We start from the raw sequence: 18,934 nt of genomic DNA on the forward strand, positions 1-18,934 counted from the left end.
ACTCATATTCTGTCCTTAGCTGACCATTAGCGATGTCCAATCCCAAGACAGGCTTTGGCCTTCTGTCACCAACCCAACCTAATGTATTCGCTCCTGCTGTCAGTGGGATGTGTGACTTAAGAGGCTTTACTAGGAGAAAACCTTAAATCCTTAATGCTGAAACTCTGGTATCTCAGATCTGATCTTACTTGAGGTTTGTCACCATTTCAGGGTCACAAAGTGGGAAAGGTACACATGAGTTTAAAGGAGAATCACACAGGCTAAGAAAACACAAGATTATTAAACAGAGATGACAAGATTAGAGAAAGATCAAAGAAAAGCATTGAGTAGATGGACTAACACAAGGAGTGGACAAGGGACGCTGTCACTGGGTTCACTTCTTTCGCTACATCCAGCTTTCTCATATTGTGTTGATATTCACCAGCCGCCCAGATTCGTACAGCTCTTTCTCCAGTAAAAACAGGTTCCACTTCTCCTTCTCACTGATTCCATTACGCGCCAGCCTGTGAAGAGACTCAATTGTGAGTTACAAACACAAGAGGACATCAGTGTCCTAGTAGTGAAATGATTTGTGTGTGTGCCAGCCTGTCAGTCACTAGGTCCACTGACCAACAGGATCAACATCCTCTATAGACAAATCACTTTGTTTATGAATTGGCCAATAAAACACGACATAACATGATGGAGACTCGCTAAGTCACCTGGTCATATCCTGTGTCCTGTCTGGTTTGCATTTACATTCATCAATGCTTTATTTTTTCATTGTGATTTTCAAACTACTCCCAAGCCTCACCTCCTCATTCATTCTGTCTTCTCCTTGTCTGTTCAACATTCTTGTTTCTTCTCATTTTCCTTCTTGTATCAGGTCTTCCATTTTGTTTAAAATGACCCTAAAGTCCCTATAATCCCTCATTCTGTCCACGTGGCCTAATGTCCTGCTCCTGTCACCTATCCTCTTTTTGGCCTTGTCCTTCTGTCTATGGCTGGATAGTTATTGCTACTGCTGATGTCCACCATTTTATTTGTTCCATTTGTCTGTACATCTTACACCCCTGCTCCCTTCTTCAGGCAGGCCATATGGTAGAGGTCCCCAACTCCAGTCCTGGAAGTTTTCATTCAAACCCGTTTTCTTAACTAGTGACCTAAAAAGGGTCAGAATGAAAACCGGAATCCACTGTAACCCTCTAGGACTGGAGTTGGGGACCACTGCCATACCATGTAATGTGAACAGGCAACTTAAAGTTGATCAATATTCAATATATTGATAAAATACATTCCATGTTTACTCACCCCAGCGTCTTTAATTTACAGTTTTTGTCCTTCAGTCCCTCACATAACAGATGCACACCTTTATCTTCTAGGTTATTGATCCCCAGGTCCAGGATAGTTAGATGTGAGTGTGCAGCAGAGAGGACTGAGGAGAGGGCTGAGCAGCATTCAGAGGTGAGACGGCATGATTTCAACCTGTACAGTGAAGAAAGATGAGTGAGGACATGAGGAGAGACAGACAAATGAAGACACAAGCCCACATAGCACAAAGTTCAGTGATGGCTGATATTTGAATTTTTAATTGAGACTCGGCTGAAATCTGCATCCACTGCTATTCTTATAATGTAGGGTGTTAAAAATCTGAGTTTTCTCCTGCCTTAACACCGTACTAACTGGTGAGAAATCATCAAACTGATATGTGGATGTTAACACTGGCAAGAACGTCAAAGAAATGCAAGTACTAGTCTCTGCAGAACAACATGGGCGTTCCCCAAACAGTATGGGCAGGTTTCAAGCATCCAATCAGAGAACGTAATGGGCGTTCCCCAAGCTGTATGGGCTGGTTTCAAGCATCCAATCATCGTTAAACCTTTTTTTCGGTGACAAAAAACAGGGAAACTGGAACACAACCTGCAAAATACAACTGTAACGGCTTGGTTCCGCCACTTTCAATATTTAAAATGCGATGAGCTGGGATGTGTAATGTGCCTGCTTTGCTCTGCATTAAGCGGTACCGTTCCAGTTTATAACCACACACATCCACATGCGATCTCCTGCTGAGCACGCTTTTTTTTAAATCAACCTACCATTCTTCCGGATGTCAATGTCAGATACGCTGCACATTACATTTATTCTCGTCACTGTGTTATGTGTACATTCTGTCTACCTCCCCATCCCCTTAGCACAGTAACATGACTGTACAATACTAATATTTCTTTTGTCCAATATATATTTATATTCTGCTACCATATTCAAATTAATGTGTATTTAGCTCCTATATAATATTCTGTCTCTGTGCAATTTACCTTTAATACGATTATTCATGTGTAGATATTCCACAAACCTAACACCAGCTTTTAAAACAAATGGCTCCCTCACTCGAGGACATTGCCAACACCCGGTACCATAGCAGAGCAAAGAACATCATCAAGGACACGTCTCATCCCGGTCATCAACACTTCGAACCTCTGCCCTCAGGAAAACGTAACGTCAATCAAAATACGCACTAACAGACTGCCGAACAGCTTATTTCAAAAAGAATTCCAGTCGTTCAATAATAACTTTGAACATCTTTAATATCCATACGCAAATAAATCTTGTTCATAATACATGTACTGGTTGCTGTAATCTGGCACTCATTACACCTTACACTTTTAAGCACTTTATATTTTTATCTTTTACATGATTGTCAATTTTACTCACTTTTACCTGCCTTGGTTGTGGTTTATACATTGTTTTTAATGCCAAGTCTTGTGCTGTGTGATTTCAATGTTTAATTCAACTGAGATGGGGACTTGCAGTGTCATTGTATACAGTAAAAGGGGGTCCAACCCGCTACTAGCAAGGTGCACCTAATTAAGTGGCCATGGAGTGTATAGATTTGTGTGTGTAATTAATTTTTTCTATCTTGTTCATATTTATACTTAAACATTTTAATACTTTTTAATCTATACTTTTAATTTGTATTAAAACAAAAACTAATTTTGAATTTCCATCTTATTCACAGTAACCGGTAAGTTTAATATTTTTGTTGCATTGTAAAATGATTCAATATCTGTTGTAGGATGTTATAGTTTAAATATTATGCAGGTTCTGTATAATTGCATCATAATTTGCATCATCCAATTACACATTGAGAGATTGAAGACAAAAACACTGCACAACAATTACTTGGGTACAAAAAGGCACACAAACAGAGTCCGTTCACTCATTATTTATTAAGACCCACTACATCCCTGAGGAGATTTTGAAAATAAATAACAATAAATAAACAAGTCAAAACAGGAACAAGAAATATGAAAAAATGAATACCAAAACCATGGAAGTTTTCTTGTGGCATATTTATTTCACTGACTGAAATTGGAAAATGTAAATCAATATATTTTAATATATAAAAAAAAAATCTATATGAAAACGCATTATGATTTTACATTTTACCTGGCATGTTAAACATCCCTTTTTTGTGTAAATCCATTACAACTACTGGAGGATGATGACTACATTTTACATACGAATAGGAGTAATCATGGGCAGTCAGTGCCTCAAAATGCAAGTAGGCATGCAGAAAGTCTCTCTCAGAAGGATAAGCCACTTGTGTCGTCCTTTGCAATATGGTCCTTAATAATAATAAAAATTATTTGCATTTATATAGCGCTTTTCTCACTACTCAAAGCGCTAAGCAATTGCAGGTTAAGGGCCTTGCTCAAGGGCCCAACAGAGCAGAGTCCCTATTGGCATTTACGGGATTCGAACCGGCAACCTTCTGATTGCCAGTGCAGATCTCTAGCCTCAGAGCCACCACTCCGTCCTCACAGGTGGCACAGTGGTAGTGCTGCTGCTTTGCAGTAAGGAGACTGTGGCTGAGACGCCTGTCCTTCCACCTTGGCACTCACAGTAGGTGAGTCTTCCGACGGAGACATGAGCCCGTTAAGGAATACAAAGGTTAAAACTTATTTAAAAGTAAACGTGTCCCAAGCTATACAAGTACAACACACAGTGAAATGTATCCTGAACCACTTCTTTTTGACTGTGCAATATTATAAAATAGAAGTCTAAATTAACAATAATACAGTTAAGATTAATAATATGAAAGATAAAATTTACTAATGAATCATTTCTGAAACAACTCAAAGCTGCAAAGAGTTCCTAATGAAAAGGCAAAGGTGGATGCTGAGCAGCACTCGATCATTAAAATTGTGAAGGCCATGAGTCCAGTCCTGGTAGCGGTAATACATACAACAGCAGCTGCATTTTTTACAGTAAGTGGATACACCTGGTGACAAAACATTAACAAGACACTATAGATAACATGCACTGTACTTTAACAGTATACTGGCAAGAATCTTGTATTGGAAAAAACTAAACTAAAAATGCCCTAACTCTCTAAGGACAAGTATTAAGAGTAACAGATATAATTTGACCAACAAATAATACTTACCATTTACCACTCCTGTAAGGGTTGCCACCTTTGCATTTCTTGAAATAAGAACAGGATCACTGAGAGGAACATTTCCGGGACACTGAGAGCAGACCTCCTCTTCAGGTATAAGGCACCTTGGAATATCTTCCTATTTTAAGTCCTCAGTAAAAGTCTCTGCAAGCATCACAGGCAATTTCTTGCAGTTGTATATGTACGGAACCATCTGCTTCAGGCCTTCTGTCTCCGGAGGGTATTGCCACCGTTGGCCAGAGGAATCCACATTTTGCGGCCTGGCCTCTTCTTCTGAGTCTGATACTCTTTGGAAGATTTCACGCTTAATTTGAAAGAGATGCCATTTTGCAATGGATTTGTGTATGCATGGTACCCTCTCTCTGCTGCAAGGGCAGTGCCATGTATTGGTCTTGGCATTGTAGCAGACCAAGATGCTGCCTAGTCTACTGTAGTACGCCAACTTTGGTTCATGTATTGATAAATACATTTTGTTCTCTTAGCCCTCCAATGTTAACCAGGCTACTAAATTTAGCACCTTCACTTTTGGCCTGATTTTGCCGCTGAAGACACTGTTTTTTTCTAGTCTCCCCAAACCACTTTTGCTCCACCATTTCGGTCAGTATGGATTCAAATAACTCCTCGGACTCATCACCACACGCATAGTCTGCCGATCTGAGGTGTACACACTGCGTAACAAGGATGTCACTTCTTTGTGCTACTTCTGCACGGGTGTTGCACAGGTCAACGTCACACATCACTTTATGGGATGAGCCCCAAATTTTTTTAACCACATGGACAGGGACACTGGGCCCATAAAAACTTTTTGACACAACATAAATCCCACTAAGTTTGTCAATACACTGTGACTTTAAATGGTAAGTTGCAGTTATGGTATTTGTAACAACCTGATGTTTTCTTGCCACATGTTGTTTAAGATTCTTCTTATTTAGGCTCATTCTACAGTGAGGACATTCAACAGTTACTTGCTTTCTATGGACAGCTTGTTGGCATGGCATGAGTGCTTGATAAGGGTGCCCTGGTGGATGGCCGGCGGGAGGTGCTGGTGGGTGGCCGGTGTGTTTGCTTAGCAACAATGGAATGGTGATGGCAAAGATGCTTTTGCAGATCACCTTTGTTTACATATACAGCTGTACACAGACAGAAGTGAAAATGTGTAGTCCTCCCATGGCATCCAAGACTGCAGCTATATATGACATAGTCTAAAACAGATTAAAAGCATCATGTTAATAGATGTTCATTGGCGATTATGAATGAACTGAAAAACATAACAAGACCAACCACTCACCACCATACTCAACCACCCTTGTCCTGTGGGAAGCAATATGGACTGCAACGGAATTATACCCCTTTGGATTGTACTTGTCCAAAGTGCAAAAAGGGCAAGAAAACAGATTCGAATTTTCACCGATTCTTTGAGGTTGAGGCACCGGATGGTACTTAACCTGAACAGTGACATGCTGCAAAGACAAAATATGCATTGTTTAATGATAATATTATTAATTATTAACTTAATTAGCTTAAATTATTTTAACAAAATTAATCTAATAATGTTCAGAGTTTCATACATTACGATTAAAAAAGTTTATATCCAAAAAAGGTTATAATTAACTGAAGCCTTTTTATTATATTTTCGATATCTTATTAATTCAAGCGTTTTATGTGAACTATTGGTTAAGAATATGACGCCTATAATGGTTTAATGTGTTTTTTTTTTTTAGAAGACCAACATGTAGACAGCAATTTTCAGCAACATAATATCTGTTGCTGCATTTGCTGAACCTCGGAAATGGAAACTACATCATTCATGACCTACAGGTCCTGAGATCACGTACAGATTTTACTGTGTTGATTAGGATGCTCTGTTTTTAAAAGGAAAAGATAAGCAAGAGAGATTAGTGTCCTTCACTCAGTCAGGCTCTTCTTTATCCCAGGAAAAAAATCAATTACAGATTCCACTGACAGGTTTCAAATAATATAGCAGTATTCTATTTACTTGCACACTTACTTATAAAACATATCAGTAATTCAGATTCTTATTTAAGTCTGATCACTTTAACCTATCAAACATTTGTTAGAGAAGATAAATATGCATAAATACGTAAAAACATGCTTGTCGAAAACAAAAATGCAGGGATTATATAAAAATTACATAGAATCTTAGTCTAGTGAATATCCCTATACATATACAGCAACGAGAATAAATGATTAACAATACCTAAATTAATTGTTTTCCTAAACAATCTTTGAACATCCTCTATCCTTCATGAGATTTAAAATATAAATAAATAAAATATAGGCGGCACGGTGGCGCAGTGGGGAGACCTGGGGACCTGGGTTTGCTTCCCGGGTCCTCCCTGCGTGGAGTTTGCATGTTCTCCCCGTGTCTGCGTGGGTTTCCTCCCACAGTCCAAAGACATGCAGGTTAGGTGGATTGGCGATTCTAAATTGGCCCTAGTGTGTGCTTGGTGTGTGGGTGTGTTTGTGTGTGTCCTGCGGTGGGTTGGCACCCTGCCCAGGATTGGTTCCTGCCTTGTGCCCTGTGTTGGCTGGGATTGGCTCCAGCAGACCCCCGTGACCCTGTGTTTGGATTCGGCGGGTTGGATAATGGATAGATGGATGCACTACCTTCGTGAGATGCCCATTCAGTTCAAGTTATTTGAGAAATTAATGGATCAAAAACTGACATCACCATCTGCTGTTAGCTACTGGAAATTGTACACACTTCCACCTGTGGAGGCCATTTCTGGTTAACGTGGATTCCATCTTTTTATACTACAACCATGTGTATTTCTTACAACTGCAAGTAATGTCTTCATGAATGACTTTTAGGCGTTTACCAAATGTTGGTTCTCTATCCTACCAGCCAGTGGACAGCATATGGGTGGAATGAAGACAGAAGGATCTTCATAAGTTTTTAAATACAATACCCTCCAAAGTAACTAATACATGTCAACTCATCGGTTCTCTGAATGCCTGCTTCCCACTTTGTGTACTGTGGCTCAGTAGCTAAGGGATAGGATAGTTCAACACAGTTATGTCTATTCAAATCTCATTACCGATTTATTGAATGAGCTACGCTTACGTAGCAACAGTAAGTATGATAAAGGAGGATGAATAAAATACTCATGGGAGAGACAACAACATTACCTCAACACAATTGAATAAGAGAAAAGAATGTATTATTACAAATAATTCCATTAAAATTCAGAGATAGTATCAGACATGAGTTCAGACTGCACATACAGGAGCAGCACAGTTGTAATATGAGCTGCCAGTAATGTTGGTACTCATTATTACTACTGTTAACCCTGTCACAGAGGATGACTTATCAGGCAAGTTCATGTTGCATTCACCTTTGTTCAGAACACCCTATAAAACATCCAAGTGCCTCATGTGACATCGACTAGACCCTCACGTCCAACAGCCCTCTGGTTGTGAAGTCATGTAAGTCATCTGCTTGTATTTCCCTCTTACTATATCCATCTCACTGTTCTTTTCTGTGACCTTTCTCCTTTTCCAGATAATCTCAGATTATTTTCGTTCTCCCACTTTTTCTGTCCAATAATGTCATGGTGTCTCTGCTGACAATTTAGTAATTTTTTTAATTCAGTGTAAGTGAAGTTTACAATGTTTGTTAAAATCAAATACACTGGCTGGTTTATACAGCGTTGTCACTTCAGTTTATGAAAACTGTGACATAGCATACTGCCTTACTTTGTTTACTGATGAAAGAGACACTGGTTCAGTAGAATTACATTTTCATGTAAACTTTGCTTCAAAATGCATCACTCTAACTGAATCTCTTAATCTCACTCGACATGTCTCTGTCCCTACAGGTATAGAAGGACACACATTGGATTTTGTTTTTAATAAATCTTGACTATTGTTTCTGAGGATCTGAGTATTTTGATCAAAATTGTACTTTATTTGAATTGTCTTTTAACATGGACCCCTTGCCTTGTCGGAATATGAACAGCTCTTGCATTCTCAATCATCTTTCTTCAGATAAGCTTTCTGAACTTTTCCAGCCTGGCTTAGCTCTTTCTTCTCAAAATAACAATGATTTTTAGTTCTTTTTTAATGAATATTGTTGACTTTATTTTAGACAAAATTGCTCTTATTAAAACTTAATCTGCATCCTCATTAAATTACACTTCTTGGTTCAATGACAGTATTCGAGCCTCGAAGTGGGAATGTTGGAAAGTGAACCATTTGTGAAAATCCACTCAACTTCAAATTCACGTCTTTACTTAAACAATTGGTTAGTTTGATTTTTAACAAGATGGTGAAGGATGCCAGATCTGTTTATTGGTCAAAATGATTTTCCAATAGTAGATGCAATCCAAAGATCTTATTTTATACCATTAATAAGAATGTCACTTTTGCATCCCATGTTATCCCTATTTCCTCAAATAAAGACTGTGGTAATATTATTATATATATTACACACACACATTTTTTTAAACAGTGACTTGCAAAATTATTCATCAATGTTTGTGCTGTTTTGTTGCACTACAACCTGAAATTAAAATAGATTTTGGGGGTTAGCATCCTTTTGATTTACACAATATTCCTACCGCTTTGAAGGTGTAAAATATTTATCATGCAATAAAAATAATTCAGACAAAAAAAAAAAAAACAAACTCCTGAGTGTGCAGAGGTATTCACCCCCCAAAGTCTTTGTAGACCACCCTTTGCTGCAATTCCAGTTGCAGGTCTCTTGAGAACTGTATTAGCTTATCACATTTCAACATTGGGATTTTTACCCATTCCACAAAGCAAAACTGCTTTTTGATATTGGGCTTTTACAAGACAATGTGTAGCTTCTGCAGCATGTTTAAAGTCATTCATTGTCTGCTAGAAGTTAACCTTTGTCCAAGTTTCAAATCTCTGGCAGACTAAAACAGGGCTTCTTCAAGAATTGCCCTTGTATTTAGTGCATCCATCTTTCCTTCGGTCATGACCAATTTTCCTGTCCCTACAGCATTAAGCTGCCACCACTATGCTTCATTGTGGGAATGGTGTCCTTGGGGTAATGGGAAGTGTTGGGTTTTCTTCACACATGTTGTTTCCCATGATGGCCAAAAAGTTCAATTTTAAACTGATCTGACGAGAGAACCTTCTTCCATGTGGCTTAGGAGTCCTTCACATGCTGTTGGGCAAACTCGAAACATTTTTTTCTTATTTTGTTCTTTAATTAATGGCTGGCCACTCTTCCATAAAGCTCCACGCTGTGGAGTGCATGGCTTAAAGTGGTCCTGAGGACAGATGCTGTGAATCTTTGCTGCTCCATCAGTGTTATCATAGGTGGCTTTGTTGCATCTGTGATCAATACCCTCCTTGCCCAGTGTGATAGAACCAGGGCACCAGTGAGCCCCAAACACAAAGACAGAAATACGGTCCCGGGTTCAAATAAGCAGATGTTTATTAGAAAAAAATACCTCAGTATAAGCACAAAAGCACAGATTTTCTCTCCTCACTACCTTTCCTTTCACCACTGCATTGCCTTCCACCTGTTGAGTGTTGCCTGCCTTCCTTCCTTCCTCCCAGCTCCGATTCACATGGACAAGGGAGTGTAGTCCCCGTTTGGTGCCAGGGATGTTGCCCACTGAAAGTATTTCCGGGTCACACAGAAGTGTGAGTACCTCTCCCTGCAGCACTCTCTTGCAGCACCCACGAACCCCATCAGGGCTGTGCAACTGGACTGCAACTCCCAGCATTCCCTGCTGGTTCCTGAATGGGCACCGATATTGAGGGCTGCTGCCATCTAGCAACCTAGGAGAACAAATATCTTTTACAGCCAGTCCTTCCCCATTTTTCCCTTTCATCCTGCCCAGGGAAGGTACTGCAAATCTGCCTGGTTGGGATACGTATGCATATGCCTGGGGCTTCCTGTCTATTTAAGGTATCTTCTCTGTTCAGGATGTCCGTCCTTCCACCTGGGAAGTCCCATTCGGATATAGTACGTTTCTCTTCTTTGGAGGGGGATGCCTGTCTGTCCTCTTGGAGCATCTTGTCCGGGGAGGACCCATCCCCTTTCCTGGTCAGGATGCCTATCCATCTTGTGTGCCACCTACACAGCTCTGTGAGTTTTGGTGGGCTTGTCTTCACTTTTCAGGTCTGCAGTAGTGCCAAATTGTTTCCATTTTGTTATAATGGATTTAATGGTGACTCATGGGTCATTAAAAGTTTGGGATGATTTTTTTATAATCCAACCCTGATCTGTACATTTCCACAGCTTTGTCTCTGACCTGTTTGGTGTGCTCCTTGTTCTGAAAGGCCACTGACTCTGCAGCACCACTAAGCCAGCAACATTAAGACCAGGTCAGTTTATACAGACATCATGTGACACTGATTGCACTTACGTGGACCATAATCAACTAATTATGTGACTTCTGAAATTAATTTGTTAAACCAGATCTTATTTAGAGTTTTCATAGCAATAGGGGTGAATACATATGCACTCACAACCTTTCAGTTTTCCTTGCTTTTATATATAAAATATATATGTCTAGGCATCAGGTGTGAATTTAGTTTAAGCTTACACTTGTGTGTTATTCAAGTGATATTATGAATGTCTATGCATTTTATTCTTGGTTTTAATTTGTTTAAGTTTGCTTTTGTGTGTCTGTGATAACTGCATGTAAAGCACTTTGTGACATCTGTTCTTTACTTTACCTCACAGGTGGCGCAGTGGTAGTGCTGCTGCTTTGCAGTAAGGAGACTGTGGAAGATTGTGGGTTTGCTTCCCGGTTCCTCCCTGTGTGGATAGCGCTTTGAGTACTGAGAAAAGTGCTATATAAATGTAATGAATTATTATTTACTTCTAGGTTGCGCACTTTTTGGTATTCCCAGGAAAGGAAAGGTCATAGATTCGAGGGGATAACCTTGAGATGCTGCCATGGTCATTTACACCTACTTGGCCACTACCCCACAGCAGCCTAGCCATTTGAGATCCAACCCCATTTAGACTAGGTTGGATTAAGTATAGGGGGAGGGGGTTCAACAGTGGGTTGGGAGATGGGACAAGTGAATCAACATTTTAGGTGGGATTTCATGAAGAGGAAATACAAACAGGTGGCATGGTGGTATTACAGGCAGCACTGAACCTGGGTTCAACTCAGGACTTTCTGTACGCTAGTAGAATTATGTCTATTTATCTCATTAATTTCCCTTCATAGTTGTGTATTTTTCATTAAAGTTTAGAGACATTCAGTTGAGTGACTTGGTCATTTTAAAACACTGTGTGTGTGTGTGTGTGTGTGTATTCCATAATGGACAGTCCATTTTTCTTGTGCCTAGTTTCTGCTTTGCCTGTACAGCTACCTGGAGAGTCCCTGCTACCCAGCAACCCTAACGTGAAGTAAGCAGAATGACATTATTGGCCAGGTAGATTTACCTTTTCTAGAAAACTTGTGCTTTACATATAGGGAATAGTGTTGGGTTGAAACTAATAGCTTGAATACAGTACCAAAACCAGCTTTAATAGCTCAGTATTGGTACCAAAACAAACAAAAGAGACCCCCTACCCAGCTCACTCACACATGCTCCATCACAGTCTTTTTACCTGGGGTCAGCTGGTACAGCACCATTTTAGAAGTTGGGTATAATTTGGTCCTCTTTTAGTACTGGTATACCACACAACTCTAATAGGGACAATGCAAAACTTCCTCTCTCTCTTGTTCTGCCAGTTTAATGGCATTTTTAAACAGGCTGACAGATAAATCATCTCGTTTGTATGTAAACTCATTATCGTTGGAGAGGAGGATTGTTAGAGAGGTGTTATCCATGAATTTAGGATTTTTGAAAGAAAGCTCACTAAAACTGCAGTTCTTTGCATAAAGAGACAAAACTGCAGGAGTAGCCAAGGTGAAAAATTTGGGAGCTTGGTATTGGTGAGTGGTCCCAAGGGCTGGGATCCCTTGATGAACCTTGTGTACTCCCTAAAAACCACAAAAATCTAATTTTTGCAAGTCCTAAAAACAAATATTAAAATCATGTTATGTTGTTATAAATCCCTCAGAGCTTATTACTAAGTTTATAAGAAAATTTTAAAACAGTGCAGAAAGCTCTTCACAGACAAGAAAGAGGCTAAAATGTTTGAAAGGCAACAGTACGTCAGCAAGGACATAAAGTGCATACTTTAATCAGGAGGATTCAAAAACAGAGCATTAAACATATTTTCATAGGAAACTAATAAATCAGATCACTACTTGTTAGCACTGATGAAATGTGTGATGGAAATTGTCAATTCCACAATAATACAATACTGACAATATTTGGGATGTGAACTGCTTGGGAATAATCTGATCTTGTCCCCTGCCCTGATCTGTTGTTGCCTTAAGCCAATATAAATGGCTTTGATTGCTATGCACTTTAAAGGAAGTTGTTGTTTACAGGGAAGGAATCAGAGCAGTGCTACAGCAGTCTTTCATGTATCCTGTAAAGTGGCATGCTGGTCAGAAGGACAAGGTAGAATGGTGTTTGTTGACAGTTTGAGTGTTCATGTATAATGCCTTTCAGTTGTTCAAGATCTGCATATCCTAACTGATGCCAGTCTCCGTACCTCATTCATTGTCAAGTCCACAACACCAGGATAAGATTTCACAGAACATCCAGCCTTGAACGAGATGGGCTCAGGGTTACAATGCTGCCATTATAAATGTATTGATTAAAGGGAAATATATTTACTGGTCATGTTTATGTTTCTGTTCACAAGTGAAGTTATTCTGTGTTTACATTTTGGATGTTTAACAGTCAAAAGAAAAAAAAATAAACACAAACATTTTTCCTCACCTCAGATTTTCTAATTTACAATTTTCACTCTTCATCCCCTCACACAACAGATTTACTCCTAAATCCTCCAGGTCATTGAAGCACAGCCACAGTTCAGTCAGCTGTGAGTGTGGAGTAGACAGGACAGATGAGAGAGCTGAGCAACATCCAGAGGTGAGAGCACAGGAGACCATGCTAAGAGAAGTGAAGAAAGAAAGTTAGTTAAAGTGTCATGGAGCTCAGAACATAAAATATGAAATGAACAGATCTGATTATTATGTGGAATTGCAGTCTGTCAGCATGTACAATTTATTCTGGGGCGATAACAACTATAGGTATTCTGGGGCGATAACAACTATAGGAATAAATCTGTAAAGCCTACATGCACCCCTTCACACACCCTCTGTACTTACCAGAGTGTCTTTAGTTTACAGTTTGCACTCCTCAGCCCCTCACACAGTAGACACACACCTGAATCATCCAGTTTATTGTAGTTGAGATCCAGGTCAGTTAGTTGTGAGTGTGGAGAAGAAACAGTCAAGGACAGAGCTGAGCAACATCCAGAGGTAAAACAACTTGAGAACAGCCTAAGAGGATAAAGGGAGAAAAATAAGGATTTGAGGAGTAACAGATGGAAAGACGTTGACAGAACACAAAGGTTTAAAAAAAAAAAAAAAAAAAAAAAAAAAACCCTGTAACAAAGGCTCATAATGTCAATCTATATGGAAAAACTGTCTTTAAAGAAAATGGAAGAAAGCACATCTTGTGAGTAAAACAATTTTAAATAATAATCAGGATGAGCAGAAAAGATTAGAAGCTGTTGTAATCTTTTCCCTAACAAGATATATTTACATCAATTGAAATTATGTAACACAACACTGTTACTAAAGGGAAAACACAATGATAAAAATTAGTTTATATGCTACAATGTTATACAAAAAGAACATGCATACATAACTATTTGGAAATAACATCTGCTTATCACACTACTAAGTTACTGATTCTGTCTGTGGTTCTCTGTGTAAAGAGAAACTTCCTAATGTTTGTGCAAAATTTACACTTAAGTTTACAACTGTGTCCCCGTGTTCTTGATGAACTCATTTTGAAGTCACAGTCTTGATCCACTGGACTATTTCCCTTCATAATTTTAAACACTTCAGTCAGGTCTCCTCTTCATCTTCTTTTTCTTAAACTGTAAAGGCTCAGCTTTTTTAATCTTTAGCCCCAGAATCAACCTAGTTGCTCCTCTCTGGAGTTTTCCAATGCTGTTATGTCCATTTGGTAGCCTGGAGACTAAAACTGCACACAGTACTCCAAGTGACTCCCTATCTCTTTATTTATGCTGACTTCTTTGGGGTTTTTCCAAGTGTTTTTCTGCACCAGGTTTCAGGCAAAAAAAAAAAAAGCACATCATTGTAATCTATTAAATACAATGACTTTGCAATGCACTTTAATAGATTTTTGTTTATTGTGGTGATAGATAGTGACCAGACATACAGGAATAAAAAAAAAAGCACATCATTGTAATCTATTAATTACAATGACTTTGCAATGCACTTTAATAGATTTTTGTTTATTGTGGTGATAGATAGTGACCAGACATTGTATGTTGGTCAGGAATGCAGGTAAAAATTTCATTAGACTTTACATGAAACAATACGACTACAACAAGATTCCCCACCCCCCCAAAAAGCTCAAGGATTTGAGTGACAAGAAACATGCACACAATAGTTCATGGCATGCTTGTACAGATAGCAGAAAGTACAGAGGCATCATGGAAGAAACAATATATTAAGCAATGCAATACTCATACTGTGCAGGTAAATGACAGTTTAAAACATTTGCAACATGTGCCAGAAGCACAGTATGCAAACAATGAAAACAGGTCATAGGCATAGAATTATCAAATCTTTACTAATCTTTCTCTATTCCCAGCCCCCTCCCCACCAATTTCGTATGTGGTGGTGTTTTCTGTTCACTGTGCAGCCATTTGTGATGCTGGAATGAAACGGGGCGCCCTAGTGGTCCATGAGACAAACTGCATTAAATCCTCTCAGGAAATACCTGGAAACAATAAGGAATGACTTAAGAATATTTATGTTAGATAGAACAGGGGTGTCGAACTCCGGGCCTGGAGGTCCGCAGTGGCTGCAGGTTTTCATTCTAACCCTTTTCAGTGACCAATTTTCACTGCTAATTAACTTATTTTCCCTTCATCTTAATAGCTCTGTTTTTAAGGACTCAGTTCTCTGAATTAATTCCTTTCTTCATTAAATGACAGCCAAACAGACATGCGATGTGAAACGAGCCAACAGATGAGCAACTAAATTGGGGCTGCAAACTCCAACCAATTTCCCTCCAATCACTTTCTTAATGAGAAGCCGATTCTTGCTGTTAATTACACTCATTTTTTTTTAATTTCATGGCTTGTTGCTGCTCTTATTCTGCCATAGCACCGTCAAAATGTTTTGGTGACCTGAGAGATCAGCCTTACTGAGACCTTCACTTTTCTTTATTTTCAGATATTGTGTGATTTGCACAGGTGAGCTGGTCATGTGGTGGCTTGTTTTGTGTCTCACTATTACTTGGCTGCTAAATAAGGAAAAAGAAACAACAAAGAGGCCCAAGTCAAGTTAATTAAAATGAAGGCAAAAGAAGTTAATTAGCAGCAAAAAATGGTCACTAATTAAGAAGGTGGTCAGAATGAAAACCTGCAGCCACTGTGGCCTTCCAGGACCGGAGTTCGACACCCGTGAGATAGAATGCTCAGTGGGGACTGGCCGTTCTTTTGGTCTTGGTACCCCTAAACACTTTGGGTTTTTTTTTCCCACCAGCTTAACTGGAGTTTTTTTTTGGTCCTCTCGGCCATATGACTATCACTGGACTCATCTTTACAGACTTACATTATGATATTGTACATAAGGACACTAACCTTCTAATTAAAAATCTGTTTTATAAAATTGGAATGATTTAATTTTTGTTTTTTATGTACAGTGATCCTTCGCTATATCGCGCTTCGCCTTTCGTGGCTTCACTCTACCGTGGATTTTATATGTAAGCATATTTAAATATATATTGCGGATTTTTTGCTGGTTCGCGGATTTCTGAGGACAATGGGTCTTTTAATTTCTGGTACATGCTTCCTCAGTTGGTTTGCCCAGTTGATTTCATACAAGGGACGCTATTGGCAGATGGCTGAGAAGCTACCCAACTTACTTTTGTCTTTCTCTCTCTCTTGCGCTGACTTTCTCTGATCCTGACGTAGGGAGTGTGAGCAGGGGGGCTGTTCGCACACCTAGACGATACGGACGCTCGTCTAAAAATGCTGAAAGATTATCTTCACGTTGCTACCTTCTGTGTGCAGCTGCTTCGTGAAGCGACATGCTGCACAGTGCTTCGCATACTTAAAAGCTCAAAGGGCACGTATTGATTTTTGACTTTGTTTTTCTCTGTCTCTCTCTCTTTCTCTCTCCCTGCTCCTGACGGAGGGGGTGTGAGCTGCCGCCTTCAACAGCTTTGTGCCGCGGTGCTTCGCATACTTAAAAGCCAAACAGCACTATTGATTTGTTTGTTTTCTCTGTCTTTATGACAGTCTCTGCTCCTGACACGCACTCCTTTGAAGAGGAAGATATGTTTGCATTCTTTTAATTGTGAGACAGAACTGTCATCTCTGTCTTGTCATGGAGCACAGTTTAAACTTTTGAAAAAGAGACAAATGTTTGTTTGCAGTGTTTGAATAACGTTCCTGTCTCTCTACAACCTCCTGTGTTTCTGCGCAAATCTGTGACCCAAGCATGACAATATAAAAATAACCATATAAACATATGGTTTCTACTTCGCGGATTTTCTTATTTCGCGGGTGGCTCTGGAACGCAACCCCCGTGATGGAAGAGGGATTACTGTATTCATTAATATTCTTATCTAATCTTTTTTGTTTTTTCTCTTCTTGTAACTTTCTCTTTGACATCTTGTAATTCACATTTTGAGTTACATTCTTTGCATGAAAGTGTGCTATATAAAAAAAAAATGTCACATTCATTTATTGTTAACTATCTTTATAGCCTTTGCGGGGGGGTAGGGGGTCGGGGGGGATACTCTCTCTTTGACATGAAGTGCAACAAAGAATGCACTGATAGCACTTTGCACAGGGCAGGACTAAAAGGAATCAATGAGCTGAATGACTGGCATCAGAGATGACAGACGCAGTTCTCCTCTGACAGCACACCAAATGAATAGTCTAGACTGAAGAAAGATCTGTGCCAAAGACTTGACGCAATTTGAACATTTCTCTGAAGTAAATTGCAATCTTGGGAAATCACATTCACATGTGACTTATCAGAGTGCTCTCAATGGTACATAAATAAAATTTAAATAAGGTTTTAATTCCTACCCCAAAGCTCTTTGGCCTCTTCAGGAAGAAGAGTGCCTGCACCCAATCAAGCAGAGATTATATAAAAAAGTATATATGGGAAGGGGAAGGAGAAAAAAAAAAAAGATTAGAAAGAAAGAAAGAAAAGAGACTGGCCAGTGAAAGAACAAGAGAGATTGAAGAAAGAGACAGTAAAAAGACAGAGGTTGAAATATACAGCGTAATGACGGAGGGCTACAGGAGGTGCATGAGCAGATGCGAGAGGTTGGAGGCAGGCAGCTGGGAAGAAGAGCCCAAGGAGTGCGGAGGTTGGATGCTCTAGGGGGCTGAAGACGGTGACTTGGCTGAGCAATACGGATAGTCAGAGTAACTCATTTTCTTGTAGCGGGTTTCTGCGTAAGTCCAGGGAGAGGCAGCGACAGATGAATGGAGCGAGGCAAGGTTCATAGCGGCATGGCAGATGCGCCAAAGGAGGCAGTCATGTTGAGAGCCTGGATTAAGGAGTGGCTGTGCCTGTCAGTGGTACATCTCCTCAGGCTGACTGATCTGTTGAAGGTGAGCCTGGGAGACATCTGTGTAGAGAAGGAAGCACCAGTGCTCATATACCTGTACAAAGCTCTTACTCTTTTTAAGGGGTTTGTGGTTTTACCTGCCTTGGGATTTTATCTTCATTTCTACTGAACAGTTTATGGATGTTTTATCCTCTAGGGATTTGCTCCTGTTTTATGGATTTATATATTTAAGAAGATTTTAACCTGCACTATTTATTAGAGCACTTGTTTGGTTTGTTTGTTAATAAAAGCACTGTTCACTTTATCACCATCCCTTTGCTATGTGTGTTTGTCCTCATTTTCCAGACTCATCTCTGTTACGGTATTGGGTTCAGAGGCTCCTAAAAATAGGAGTTAGAGAGTGAAGAAGATCCACACAGTCACACTGGGGCATCCTGAGGAGGTGGGCTGTGTGGAAAAGCCATGAAAGAGATTTAGTGAGTTGAACTCCCAAGAGCCTAAAGCTACTGACTGTCTCAACAGGAGAGTCACCAATGTAAAAAGGAAAAGTCTATAATTATTTCCTTCATCTTTCTAATGCTCAGGGAGAGATTGTTGTCACAGCACCACACAAACAGTTCCCGAAATTCCCTCTGGTGGAAAACTCTCCATTGTTGCTAATGAGGCAGATTACAGTGTTAATATTTGCAAACTTAATGATGCTGTTACACTCCTATTTTGCCACACAGCCATAGCTAAAGAGACTGTAGAGCGAAGGACACTACAGGACACTGAAAATAGTATATAGACATTCATCCACTATGGTTCCAACTTCAGTGTCTGGGGTCTGTTAGATGG

The 18,934-nt window shown here is 39.6% G+C and overlaps 1 protein-coding gene across 1 annotated transcript in view; it reads right to left on the reverse strand.

Annotated features, from left to right (window-relative positions):
* Window positions 1–263: 263 nt before the first annotated feature.
* Window positions 264–18,934, reverse strand: part of LOC114666990 (NACHT, LRR and PYD domains-containing protein 3-like) — a 45,847-nt gene continuing 27,176 nt past the window's right edge. The window contains exons 5-8 of the mRNA XM_028822052.2: window positions 13,630–13,803; window positions 13,238–13,411; window positions 1,291–1,464; window positions 264–503 (exon numbers count right to left, since the gene is read on the reverse strand). Coding sequence (XP_028677885.2) covers window positions 401–503; window positions 1,291–1,464; window positions 13,238–13,411; window positions 13,630–13,803 — 625 coding nt within the window. The 3' untranslated portion in view covers window positions 264–400. The remainder of the gene's footprint in view (window positions 504–1,290; window positions 1,465–13,237; window positions 13,412–13,629; window positions 13,804–18,934) is intronic.

This window comes from Erpetoichthys calabaricus, chromosome 1 (genome assembly GCF_900747795.2).
Source record: "Erpetoichthys calabaricus chromosome 1, fErpCal1.3, whole genome shotgun sequence".
NCBI classification, from domain to species: domain Eukaryota; kingdom Metazoa; phylum Chordata; class Cladistia; order Polypteriformes; family Polypteridae; genus Erpetoichthys; species Erpetoichthys calabaricus.